This window comes from Zonotrichia albicollis, chromosome 7, assembly GCF_047830755.1.
Source record: "Zonotrichia albicollis isolate bZonAlb1 chromosome 7, bZonAlb1.hap1, whole genome shotgun sequence".
Taxonomy (NCBI): Eukaryota; Metazoa; Chordata; class Aves; order Passeriformes; family Passerellidae; genus Zonotrichia; species Zonotrichia albicollis.
This window is the reverse complement of record NC_133825.1, coordinates 22,456,020-22,470,380: the sequence shown is the minus strand read 5'-3', so window position 1 is coordinate 22,470,380 and position 14,361 is coordinate 22,456,020. Positions and strand designations below refer to the sequence as shown.

Below are 14,361 nucleotides of genomic sequence, written 5' to 3'. Positions count from 1 at the left end.
GCAGTCTGTACTTCTGCTGACTTGTTAAATTTTGAGAAGAACTGCCCCACTTAGAAGAGAGTACATTAAGTGACACATTCATAGCTCTGCATTGCAATTTGATGGCAAGGGTTTAATATATTCCTCTTCCCCACCAGTCTTCTGCTGGTGTCTATATCAAAAGTCAGACTGCAGCAGAAAATATTTAAAGGGCCACTCAAGTGTTTACACTTCCTGAATACATCAGCATATGCATGAAAGCATTTGCTGCTCACAACTGGAGCAGAGAACTACAGTGGCAGATCACCCTAATCACACAATATTCCTGCAGTGAGTGCAACTTTCCCCACATGGCAAAGTGGGATGATAGGTGGGAGACCAGACTTGATGTGCAAAATGCAAAAATTCACTGTAAAAATCTGGTTACCTCTGGATGCCAGTCACACCTTCCCCTCTGGCCAATACCTGACTGCCTCACAGAAAGCACACTGGGGGTTTGAATAAGGAAGCCCAGTGTGAAAGGAACCAGGAACCTGGCTCTAGAACTAGAAGGAATATTTCAGAGGGACAAAACAACAGAAAGAAAATGTGTTGTGTGAGGAGGCAGTGCCAAGGTCAGAGCTGGATGGACAGAGCTCCCAGCACAGACACAGGAGAAGGTGTCACCAGGTGCACCACGGGCCAAGCCATGGCCAGCAAAGTCCAGGAATCCCCTAAAGGGAAAAATTCTCCCTCCTGGGTGTGCCTCAGAGAGAGGAGGTGGGAGGGAGCAGCTCTGCCACCAGTCTTTCTCCCTCTCCTCTCACCAGTCACCTTACTTGGCAGCCTCCTGAAAGACCACCTTGGCAATGGGGAACACTCTCTGGACGGACAATGGATGGCTGAGCACAAGTCCATTGTCCAAGTCAAGTCCAGTTAAGGAGCACTCTCCTGAACTGGGGGAGCTGGGCTGGCTGTAAGGAGGTGATCTCGAGAGGAAGAGCTCCTAACTCAGCGCCCAGCAGCTGATAGAAGTCATAAAATATGACTTCTACAACTTATAAACAACATAAGTGAATGTGACAAAATGTATTTGAGTAACTGGATGGCAGCAGATAGGAAAGATAAGCAATAATGAGTCAGAGAACACAATGACCATAATGAAATTTAAAAGATCCTGAGGAAGTTCAGAAGCAATACAATCCAAAATTTCCCACCAAAATTTTTGTCTGTGCAAGAATAAATAATAACCAGGAGGCTGAGAGCTCACTCAAAGAGGACAATGTTTGAGACTAGGACCATAACAGGACCTTTAAAAAGATGAATTTGTCATATAATGCAACTACCCATCATTGAAGCATGGAGTGTTTTTACCTTGATTTCTTAAAGAAATGTGTCTTCTGTGTTCATGCCACCTGCCTGCACATATCAAAACAAACATGCACACCTTTCTTTCCCCTCATCAGTACCTTGTAAATTTGTTGTTTATCTTTACCTGTATTTAATAGATAGGGTGATATTCAAGAGTTTGGTACATTTTTTGATAGTTTGTGGCTGTGCAGCAGAGAGACAGAGAGACTTTTCACCAACAAAAAACTGCAGCAGCATCTTCCTCACTCCTAAACCAATAGAGAATGTTCCACAGCAGCTTCAGGTCAGAAATCCAAATGGGTTGAGGCTTACATTGGGTAGGAGTTGTCTTTTAACAAAAGCAGTGATGTGAATCCTCTCCCTTCACTGCCCGATCCAGCTACTGACTGATGGATATCTCTTATAAGTACATGCATTATTGATGTTATGGCACAGGCCAGAGTGAGGTCAGAGATGGGATCCCAGCCTGGATGGAGTGCTGCTCTGACTTTGGTTAGTCTGTCTCTGTGCTCCTTCCAGGGTCTCTGGGTTAATGGCACCAGCTTCTTTAACTCCCTAGCATTTTCACCTTCCCACAGGAGCCATTTCAGACCAGAGTGAGCTCTGCTCCCTTTTGCTGACTTGACCTTTGAGGAGCTCACATGAGCAGCTCCCAACCCAGGCTGCATGCATGGCTTGCTGGGAGCTTGGCACCCCCAGGCACTCTCCTTGTCTGGAGAAATGTTCCTGAAGGTGCTCTACCACTGCCTTGATTTTATTCAGGAAGCCCTAGCTTTGCCTTTGTCACAAATAAAGACAGAAATTGTTAAATGAGGATGACTAGATGTGCATGGCAAACTCTCTTTTTCTTCTGCTAAATAAAAGTAAATCTATTTTCATCTGTTTTCAGACATGGTCAACACAAGCCATAAGTGCTGAAATCAGTAAGAATTGTATATCCTCAGCAGCTCTCAAAAGCAGGTGTTGGGGGACAGCTCCAAATGAGATTTAGGGAAGAATGAAACTTAGGGAACCAAGTTTGTTCAATGGGACAATGCTTTTCAGATACCATTGTTCACTCCCTTTGTTTTCTAAAAGCACGTTTCTACCCCTTTGTTTGGAAATAGAAGATGAAACATGAAATCCCACAAACAAGAACCAAAAGCAGCTGAAATGAGGGAGATCCAACCCCTCTCCATCTCCCCAAGGGCAGGGCTGGCACCACACTCCCAGATTTTGTACCCTCCTGGTTTAACTTGAAGCCCCACAGAGAAAAGCCATCACCTCTGGATCCCAGAAACCTCAGGGGGGGGGGAGGCAGGCTTAGGGACTGCTCCAGGGGAATTTCTGCAGGAAACAATGGATCTACTTAGGGACAGAGGAAAGGGAAGGATAAAAAACATAAAAAATATATTATCTGTAATCTGGCTATTTTTCTGTGAAGGGGGAGCAACCCATAATTTTACAGACCAAAATTCATCACGTAACTAACAGGAACACAGGAAATGAAAACAAACAAGCATGCAAGCAAACAAAAAACCCTCCGTGATTTATTAGCTCCAGTTTAATCTTTCCATATCTGCCTCAGTCCCACAAAAAGTGTGACTAAATTTAAATATTAAATAAAGCAAGGAAATATAAGCAAATAAAGGAAAGCAGTATAAGAGAGAGAAATACTTTAGATCCCTTTGAAATATTACTTCTCCTGCAGAGGTTATGACAGCACTTAGAGATGGCTCAGATGATCACAACTTGGCCTGATTTCAGAGTGTCCCCTGTCCCCACAGCACTCAGCAAACAGCTCACTGTCCAGCTGAGGTGTTTTACATTTTGAGCATTTTAACAGTGTAAAGCTCACCTAATATACAAACAAATCCATACATTATTTTCCTCCTAAAAAACAGCTTGGCTCCTTACTGCTTCAGAATCTTCCCCAAAAGCTTTTGAAACAATGAAAAGCATGCAAAGTAAAAATGCACAGATCACCAATATTGAAGTGGTTTAGACTAAAATAAGACAAAGACCATTTCATTTGCAATAGTTCCTAGAGGGTTTTCCTTCCTAACTTTCTAATGCCCTCCCTTGTTCTGCTGTCTCTGTAAAACAACCAGAAAAATCAACATATACATCCTTATGAGTATGATATATACAAAAGGCTATCTAAGGAGTTTATGGAATTGATAACAAAGAAATGATGGTTTTGGTACTTGGCCTGTCTAAATAATGTATAGGGATTTTTCAAAATATTTCCTATTGATTTTTTTTTCCTAACAATGCTTGTGGTAAGTACAGACCATGTGTCCTTAGAAAACAGACATGCTTGTGTTTGACAGGATCATCAGTATCAGAAATGAGCAATATTTAGACAGGAGGTTCATCTGACACTGCAAATCATGCACTTAAACATTTGTGATGTGCACCCAGCACATATTCTCCCAAAAAAGGGATTTCACTGCTAAATAGTCACAGAGCATTTAAAGGCAGCTGCTTTATGCAATCCTTCCCATACAGGCAATAATATATTTAGATTACCGAAAACTCAATCCAAATATATGACAGATAGCCTGGGACTTCTCACATACCACTTACAATTATTCTGTACGGTAACTAAACTCATCATTCCTGTTTAAAAATAAGGACATCTTTAAAGTGTTCACTTACTCTGCTAAAGCTGTCGTGTTGAAGGACTTATCCTGAATGCTGAAACAGAAACAAGAAAACATCAGATAAATCAGCAAGGCAGGCAGGCTCCCTGTATCCTCCTCAGTTGTAGGAACACATGCACAAACATGGCATTGCGAGGCACGTCTGTGTGCTCGCTCTGCATGCACGGCTCTACCTTGGGCTGCTCTGCACATGCTCATAATCAAGAAACCACAGGGATTAGTCCTACAACACTCACAAAGCCCAGCCAGCAGCACCCAGGATTCAGGCAGGGGTGCAGGTAGACTGAGGCTCAGATCATGATCTTTTATATCTGTAACTGTGCCGTTAATAGAGGCTTAGGTTTGCAAACAAGTATTTGGCATTCTGTCCTTTTAATATTTGCTGTGTGTAATTGGCTCATCAAATGCAGGGGTTTTTTACTTAAATAGGGTTGCCCAGCTAGCTGTGTGGAGGTTTTCTTGTTTAGTGTTCTCTTGCATGCTCAGTTCATGGCCAAACCACAAGGGATTCTATGAAAAAAAAAAAAATCTGGCAGAATGGACAGTTCAAGTAGGAAGAGGTTATTAAGCTAACAGCAAGCAGTAGATGAAACCATCGCTGTGAAAGGAATAGGCTGCTGTGCTCCTGCAACAAAATGTTTCTGACCTGATGTAATACATTCAGCAGGGTCAGCTCAGGATATTGCAAACTGCTGGGTTTGAGGCAGCAGTGGAATTCCCCCTCCAACAACACCCCTCAAATCCAGTGAACAACACTCTTGTATCATCCTGAAATCTTATGGCATCATAAAAGGAAAAAAAAAAAAGTCCAACCAGCAAACAATCTCACTGCTACACGGCAGAGATGGGATTTTGTTGTTGTTGTTGTTGTTTGGGCTGGGGGAGAGAAAGCAAAGCAGACAACGCCTTGTGAGCACTCCTGTTTGTGACAAAGGCATCTCTGAGGCGCCAGCATCAAGCCGAGCAGGGATAAAGAGGCACCTCCTCCTCCTCCCCCAGCAGCAGCTTGTGCCTCTGCGTGGTGTTGACACACATTTCCCAGGCAGCAGTGGCAGCCAGGAATCACAGCCTGACAATGGCTTTCCTTTAGCAGCAGCACTGACAATGCATCACATCTCCCCCATCCCAGCCTCCCTGCCTCTCACACACACTGCCTGCTCTGTTCTTATATTTGTACATGTATACCAATGTAGATAATGGCATGAGTTACCTGGGGATCAGAACATCACAGCCAGCATGCAGGGACCCCTGCCCTTCAGAGAGGACATTTTGTGAGAGAAGGATGAGCAGAAAAACCTAAATTTAATGGTTAGTAATTAAATTCTGCCTTAAAACTGAAATAGTGAGTTTTTTCTCCTCCTGTTTCCAGTTCTATTGCTCTGACCATACAAATACAAAGTTCTTTATTGCTATTCTATTTGCAGGACAGCAACTGATCAAAGATATTCTTCTAGGTGATATGGGAAGCAAAATCTTAATTTACATGCTCAATAAGTAGAGTGCCATTAAAAATAAGTTATTTTTTTAAGGAATATATTCCAGAATGCCTAAGTGAACGCTTGACTCTTATTTGGAATGGTTAGGCTGGGTTCATAGCCAGCACTTCAAGTGTGTCATGGAGGAATCACTGCATTTATCACAAAATACCAGTGACAGGCATCACAGCTTGACTAGAGTAGAATTTAAAGGGCTGTGTACCTGCACACACCCCACAAGAAAGGGAGCTCTTGCAAACATGACTTCTCCATCTGTGGGTGCACAAGTCAAGGTCTAATTCTCTGTGAATTCATTCCCTGTGCAAACGCACTGCAGCGTTTTGATGTTGTTCCTGGGAAGATAACAGGACTGAAGATCAGTTTATAAGTCAGGGATGCTTTGGACTGAGGCCAAGTTTAAAGCATCATCACGTTCCTGTCATTTGTCTGGACTTTGGTGCTGAACAGCAATTGCTACATCTCCTTTAGGGAAGCACTTCACATTGCAGCTCACTCCCAAACTTGCACTAGTTTTAAAGATAACACTGATCACTGTAAGTGGAGAGTCTCTTCCTGTAAGGTGGTGAAACCATTCAACAAAATGAAATTTCACATAAACAGGCATAGCAATCACAAATGTACATTAGAAAAGGCCAGGCAAACTCAGGAGCCTGTTTCAGAGCAATGCCCCAGTCAGATAAATGGAGCCACTCTTCTCCTGGGCAACACAAGAGAGGAGTTACAGTAGACTCACAGTAACTTTTCTTCTTTTAACAGACAGAAGTAATTTGTATTTAGGGGCAAACACTCATTTCAACAGTGATGTTGGCTTGGGCCCTCTTGGCTGACCCCAGCTCCTTCCACCTCCTTCCCATCCATGTGCTTGGGGTGAGACCAGAGCAGGCAAGGAGACTCTGCCCTCTCAAGGGAGAGCCAAAGGTGCTTGAACCTGCATCTCTGCTTCCTTCTAAGTCCCAGGCACAGAGAAAACCTGAAACAGTTGTTGCCTCCTTATTTTCAATAGTGACATGCAAGCCAATTAGGTCCATAATGCTATAGGACATCACTCTTTAGCACACTGAAATTCTCAGTGCCAGATGTATTTCACCACCACATTCAGATGACATGCCAGATTTCTCATGTCCTGAAGTCCCAATGAAAATAAAGCTACACCTATGTGTGAAGTAAGCTTTGATCTTCCCCACTGAATAACAGATAAACTTCTAAGGATTTTTTATCTTGAAGTCATCAGAATATGCATTTCTGAAATTCTGAAAATGAAGGGTTTTAAATCAGTTTTTCCTTTTTTCGTCCGAACGGCTTCAGTGATTCATATTTTTGCAAATCCTGTGTCTAGGAAAAGACACTTTCTTTGCAGAAAAGCTGCCCATTTTATACCCAGTTTTGTTCTTACCCTCTTTTGCCAAGTGCTGCTCTAGCCAACATAAACATCACATGACAGCCCTTAGCTGATGACAAAAATGCCAGAGATCCCCAAAGCAAACATCTACATACATTTTGGAGATACCAAGACTCAGAAATATGTTGCTATTCACTTCTGGAAGTTTGACTAATATATTGCCTATTTATGGCTGACAAATATATTGGCATAGAAATTCCATTCTTTATTTGGTTTGTACCATCAGGAGAATTACTGCTGGATCAGGAAGGAGCATGAAGCAGGAATCACAGCATCCAGCTTGGTTTTGCACATAACAGAGACATATTAAAAATAAATCATATGTTCATAAGCTCAGCATTAGCTGGCAGCGAGTGCCTTAAAGGCAGTGTAAGTCTGCAAAAAAGAGAGGCAAAAGTGGGCAGAAGTAGTTCTGGCTTCAGCAGAACAGGAGAGAACAATGATCAAAATTCCATAAAAAAGAAGGAGGAATAGTGAAGCTCTCCAAGCTGCAGTTGTCTAAAAAGTCACACACCCCCCACACCCACATCCCTGCAGGCTTTGTGGATCTTTGGATTCACCTGCAGAGCAGAACCTTCACCTCAGTTTCCTGAATTTGCTCATCTCACTAAATGACTGTTTTCAGGGTGTTTCTGACTCAGACAAATGATGAGGCCTTTCAACCCTAACTACAGAATAATGAAGAATTTTCATTGGGAAATAAACTATATTTTAAAGGGGAAATTACATATTTACAAAGAACTCTAAGCTCTCTAAGTTTCTGGGAAAGTTACAATTTTGCATGTAATATCTACTACCTAATGAAAAACTCACTGCAAGCCTATAGGGTGTGATCAGCATTTATTGCCAGACTATTTTCTTCATTATTATTTGTTATCCCACAGAGTCCAAAGTGCCTGTGCTGGAATTGCTGCATCAAAGGCAATTATATTTTGCAGTGCAGTCAGGCCATACAAGGGAGCTGCCCTGGGCCCCATGGAGAGGCACAGTGTGACACACACACTGCAGGATGAGGAGCCCAGGGCAACACCCTCCAGCTTGGGGAAGGAGTTACTCATGTTCCACTGCCCAAATAAAGGGAAACTTGGAATGATCTCCCCACTGCTGTCTCTCTGGATGAAGTCAAATCATCCCTGCCAGACCCGGCTGAGCTCAGAGACTCATAAAAATACTGAGCAAATTTGTTTTTCTTGGAGCTTGTGTGCTGCTGCCAAGAAACAATACCCTGAAGGGCTCCAGCCATCCTTCACCTCCCTCGGGAGCTGTACCCACAAGGAGGTGCACTGAGTCCCACCTGTTTGCATGCACAGAGTTTGCTGCCATGAGCACATGAGCACCTTCAGCTCCCCTGCTCTGAGGAGCAGCTAAATATGCTTCTTTGGCAGGTCACACTGCTCCTTCTGAGGCCACACTTCTGACTTTTCTTTAGGCAGTGAGGCAGTAACTCATTTCTGACTTCAGCAAGTCTGTTGTCTTCCCACACACAGGATTTTCTTGAGGGGTAAAGGCAGGAATTATTCTGCAGCAAAATGTTAGCACTGGGGATGGCTCCAGTGCCTTGCCCTTTCTCCAAAAGTGATCTTGCAGGATACTTCTGCTGTTTTCCAATCCGTAAGGTATAAACCAAGGAGCTGCCATGTGAGAGAGGAGTCACATGCTGTCTCCTGTAGTGATAAATACTGAGTGCTACATGCTGCAGCTCAAAATATTCATGTGTTCACCGACTTGCTTTCTTGAGGAGCAGCCTGCCTTTTTATGGGCAAGATTCTCCAAGACATCACCAAACTTCTCAGGAGAAATTAAGCTAAAATACAGCAATTACAATGTAGGAGCTGACTGGTGAGCACTCAGTCCAGCTTCTACATCTTTGACTTTCTCTGTGACCTAATTAGGACATCATCTGAGAAGGGAACCTGGGGGAAACAGCACTCAGCTGATCTTGCTGTGTCTCAAAATGAACTGACAGACTCATGCAGGAAGAGATTCCAGCTGAGCATAGATGCAGACACAGTTATCATAATCCATTCCAGGGAAATTCCATAAGGTGCCTTCCTGTTGGGTTGGGTAAAACTTGGTGCACCTGCACAGACCTTCAGGGCATGCATATATATATATATATATATATATATATATTTTCTGAACATATTTCAGTGTGCAATCAAACTGCACATAATTCCTGACTCAAGCCTTATAAGCAGTAGGCCCATGAACCCCATACACACTCCCATAGTACACCCAAGTTTGCACTGAGCGGGGCACATCTACCCTGTAGCTCAAAAGGCACAGATCCCTTCCCTTTTAAAGGGAAAAATGTCATGGAGCTACACAATTTTGTGCAGACTGTGAACCACTACAGTCCCATAGCTCGATTACATTTCTGCAGCCCAGGTGCACATACCTGAGCTGCCACCAGGACAGGGAATTGCTGGAGCAGAGAGCACACCCTAAGATCTCTTGGAAGGCTACAGCGCTCCTGGTGCCCGGCTCAAACAGCATCAGCTGATATCATACAGGCCTCTGGTCTGAGGAGGAGTGCTAAGCTGGAAATACAGAACCAAGACTCCAATTTTGTTATTAAAGAACATGTTGTTTCATGGAGTCCCATCAGCTCTGCTGAAAATCTCTGTAGAGATGCCCCACAGTCATCATAGAGCACTCACAGGGCTGCATGATGAGCCCAAGTGTTGTAGCAGCCCAAGTGGTGCTGCTGACTGAGCCCCTACTCAGCTGCAGTGACCCTCTGCAGACAATTTAATACTATCACAGATGACAAAACTGTTTCCAGCAGGTTTACACCATAGTCAGGCTAGGCTCAACACAGCACTAATTCATAACCAGTTTTTCCTCTCAATATTGCAGGATGAGGAAAAATACACATGTATCTTTAATTTTTATGTTCTTTCCAAACATCTATTCACAGAATCATATCCCTGAAAGGCTTCAATATTTGGCTTTTTCACATCTGCCTGTAGCAGTGCACTCACCTATGAGGTACTTTGCAGATCTTGGTCCCGCTCCTCCAGGTAACTAGCAGACCAGCTCATATTACCTTTCACCTGTAGCTTTATCTTGCCAGCAGCAAAGAAGCCAGAATGATATAAAACCAAATCAATACCAATCTAGAGGACATGTATCAAAACCTACCTAAAGCAATTGCTGTCTAATTTCAGAGCTCATTCTCAGTGACATACAGAAGCACCTCTTTAATTAGCATTGTCCAAGAGTTCCATTACCAGCAATTATGGGTTTTCAGAGGACACCTGGCCTTTCCCCAAGCATCCCTGTGCACCACGTGACACTCACTGATTACTCCTACTGATATCTGAGGACCAGCCAGGTAACATCAAAAACAGATTTGCCATGAATCCTCTCATGCCTTTTTCTGTGGTTGGGTATTGCTACCCTCTGGCCACCAGCAGAAAACACCCACAGGCTGCTATCAGAGGGCTGGGCAGCTGTACCAGGGGGCCATGCAAAGCTTTGCTGATTACACCACCCAAGGATGCTGCCCACAGTATTTATAGCCCAGTAGGACTGATTCCTGTGACCACATGTGCCTGAATTTTGGGTATGAAGACAGACTCTCCAAGCCTCTGAATATTTTCTTTATCAAGAGCTTACTTCCTATTTTGTACTTTTTGTTGAACTGCAGGAAAATCTGATACAGACAGATTATGAACTATTAATGTATAAACTAACCCAGGACATGAAATTTAAAATTACACTATTATGTGAAGCTTATGCCACTTAACAACTACTTTATGCATTTAGATCACATTCAGAGAACTCTGAATAATCACTACTGTTTGTGTGACTGAAGCTGAGAAAGAGAATAGCAATAAATGCAGTTACAAAAGTATAACCTGGATCTTAAGTCTCCTGTGTCACAATAAATAACCAGAACTGCTTTTCTTTTGGAAACAAAAGGAAATACAGACAGTAACACATGTATGCTTAGCAGTGGATTTAGATTTACTCTGCATTACTCTGAACACATGAATTATCTGAAAACCTAAAGATAATATATTCCTTCCTACATGAAAAACAGGGAAAAGCAAGGAGTCTCCATTTGCACACATCAGATACAACTGTGCAAGACATGGGATCCCACAGAGAGCTTTTTAACCCCATTCACTGCAGTCAGTTTCTGTACATATAAATCTTGTTACTCTTCTGCCAAGTGCTTATTAATTTCAGGGGCTAGTATGGTCAGAGAAGAAGCTGATGTCATTTAGTCAAAATTGATGTAATGTGTTTATGCTCCTTTCTGAACTCACATCAATAAATACAAACCCAAGACAGATCCAGCTTCTCACAGGCCCCTCTGGAGCCCATTCTGAGCCATGGAAAAATATCCTACAAAGAACTCCATGTAGTCAACTTATTCCTGGCTGTCAATTCAGACATAATATTTCTTCCCAGCCATCTTAATCTCATAGAAAAGAAAAGTTGTCCACATGTCAGAAAAGAAAATAATGAGGTGGACAAAAAGAAAGAAAGCTCACATTGGGGAATATAATAGGAAGGCACAAGCAAAATCCAGAATAAATCCAGCAAATGTAAGCAAGCAGTCCCAATGTAAAACACAGTTATGATGGGCAGCTGAGGGAGGTCTTCTGGGCATTAACTCATCCATTTTCATGAGGGTTTATAAAGCTCCAGTTGCTCATTCTCATTTCTGCCATGAGAAGTCCATGGTAACAAATCCTACAATGTTTTTTACAAGTTGTTTTCTGAATTACTTTTCACTAAATGTGTAGCCAGTGACATTTGAAACCCACTGATTCAGGCCATTAGCTTTTCTAAAATCATGATCCACTAACATCAGAAACATCTCATCAGTTATGCCATATTCCCCTGCACTTGTATTTCACCAAAATGCTGTGAATAAGCCACCAAATATTAGCAGCCACACTCAGTGGTCAATTCCTGCTCAGCTTCCACTTTGCTGTTTTAATTTCCTCTGCTAGAAAAGTCCTCCTCTGTTTGGCTTCTATTTCTGTGCAGGATCATGATCTGTGCTTGTGTCCCACCATGCACTATTTTAATTTACCAGCACAATCCACAGTTCCTCAGCATAGACATAAGTTTGTTCTTCCAAAGTTTGAGAATATTTTTAACTTTCAATACATTTTGGGTTGCTTTGGTTTTGTTGGATTAGTTTTTTGGATTTTTTTCCCAGTATTTTTTTCTTTTATATTGAGGGAAAGACAGAGGAAACTGTATTTTACCCAAATGTCCATTCTCAGCGCAGTGTCTTGCAACACAATAAAACAGCCAGGACTGGTCACAGCACTCTATAGAAACTAAATAATACAATTCTGTTATATAACATTCAGCTTTGTGGCATCAAATCAGAATCCTATAGAAAATATAAGAGAATGGCACATGTCATAAATCACAAATGTCTTACACACCTATTCAAATTGATTTTCTCATTAGAAGAGAAGACTTAGAAGGATTTTCTTTTGCACTGTGGTACTTTGGGGAGGAGAGGAACCTGTGGCAGTCGCTGGAACAAGGACCAAATTTCTTTACAAAGCTGAGGAAATATCCACATAACCACACACCATCTGTGCTCTTGCCTTTCTATCCTCCTGCTTAATGTGTGCGTTTGTCTTGTGGGCTGGCTTGGCTGCTTGGCTCAGGGGTGTCCTGAGGTAGCACTGAGCCCACACCTGTGTGCAGACGTGCCCTGTGCCAGGGCCACCAGGACATCTCCTCTCCTTGGGGAATGGACTCTCCTGCCCCAGACACCGGGATCTGAGCCCTGGCACAGCCAGGCCACAGGGGATTTACCATCCATGGCACCACAGAGAGGTTCTAACAACAGCCAATTATCTTCATGGGTATAAATTTAGTACTTGCTTGCAACTCCTACGAGGAGATGCTCTTCCAAGGACCAGGACAAACCTCACTGCATAAGACTTTGCAGAGGAGCTTTCTTCTCCTGGCTCAGAGCATCTCACAGGGGTCTCCACACTCAGCTCTCTGAAGTGCTGCAGCACACAGAGGGCAGCGCCCAGCCCTTCAGTTTTCTCCTTTTCAGTACATTATTTGTTTGAATACGTTCTCATCCCGTGTTTACGACAGATTTTAAGGTTCAAAAAGAAGCTGAAAGCAGTCATTTTCTCTGGGAAGACCTTGTGCCACTTTACAACAGCTGCTGACACTGAACAAATGACCTCCTTCACATAAATTTGGTCCCAATGCAAACTATTTGTGGCTTGGATATTTCCTGTATGGACCTGCTGAAAGGGAGCAGAACCATGTGGGAAAGAAATTGATAATGCAGAAAGCAGCTTTACCACTTTGCTATCTATTGCAGAAGGACAGTGTACATTACTTCTCCCTTTTGAAGCATTTAAATCCTTTGTTGCAAAGCACATCAAGTGTTCTTAATGACATGATCACATTTTCTATCTCAAATTGTAAGTAAGTCCCCTGACCCTTTGATAAACCAGAGAAAATTGGTTTCGGTTTTACACTACTCAGAGAGTTGTAAATATAGGAAAGACATTTTCATTCTAATTTTAATGATATTTTCCGTCTAGCAGTTCTGGAGCATCAATCAGAAAGATACCAATCACAGAAAAATGTTCTATTTCTAGGTGAGTTATCCATTTTTAGAGAGAATTAGAGCCTTTATAAAATTTTTTCAGAAGCAGAGCCAGTGAAAAACGATAAGTAATCCTTTAAAACCTGACTCTGATATTTTCTTTTTTTTTTAAGATTACAGGGAAAGGACATCTTGCCTTTATATTAACAAAAATGCTGACAGTAATTATTAAAAAAGAGCAATGAATACTGTAGTCTAAATGTAGGCATATTCAGGAATATTCAGAGCTACAGTTTCTTCCGTCTCTTTGCTGAGGCTTGAAGAACTGCAGCCTACACTTTCTAACCCAAATCCAGCTCTCAAACCCACATTTAAGCACCTACACAGTTTCAGACTAATTTTAGGTAGCCACCAAGCTGAAAGCCCTTGGCCAGTACACACACTGCTAATTCAGTGTCTGGGATGATGGTTGTAAAGGCTCTGGGATTATGCCTAACACTACAGCTGTGTTGATGCATGCTCTCTACAAATATAGAAAAAAAATCCTCCAACACACCCAAACTCAGCTCCAACAGTTATTAAGGCACCAACCCAGTTACCATCTCAGGGCATATTTGTCCTTCTCCGCCACCCCCTCGTTTTTCCTGTTCCTCATAGATCTTGTCAGCTCTCATTAACCACCCAGGTTCCTGCCTCAGCCCCTGTGGGTGTGCAGGGGATAATGCCAGCCAGGATAACTCTGGTATTTCCTACCAGCCCCACAGAGGTGCTGCCTGTCATGGGTTGGTAGTGAGGGCCCTTGCTCCCTTTTCTCTCCCCCAACACAACGCTTGGAGGATTTCACATCACTTGTATCATGCAACCAGCCACTCGAGTGTTTTGAGAGAATGGGCTGAAAAATGACATTATAAACTGCCCAATGGGTAAATGTGT

At 42.6% G+C, this 14,361-nt stretch overlaps 1 protein-coding gene across 7 annotated transcripts in view; it reads right to left on the bottom strand.

The window, feature by feature from the left end:
- FAM13C (family with sequence similarity 13 member C) overlaps positions 1 to 14,361 on the bottom strand; it is a 114,457-nt gene that overhangs the window by 42,579 nt on the left and 57,517 nt on the right. For 6 of the 7 annotated variants that reach the window (XM_014267762.3, XM_074544650.1, XM_005488046.3 and 3 more), the window contains exon 7: positions 3,970 to 4,008. The exons of the other annotated variant lie outside the window; for it this stretch is intronic. In XM_014267762.3, coding sequence (XP_014123237.3) covers positions 3,970 to 4,008 — 39 coding nt within the window. The remainder of the gene's footprint in view (positions 1 to 3,969; positions 4,009 to 14,361) is intronic. 7 annotated transcript variants of the gene reach the window in all.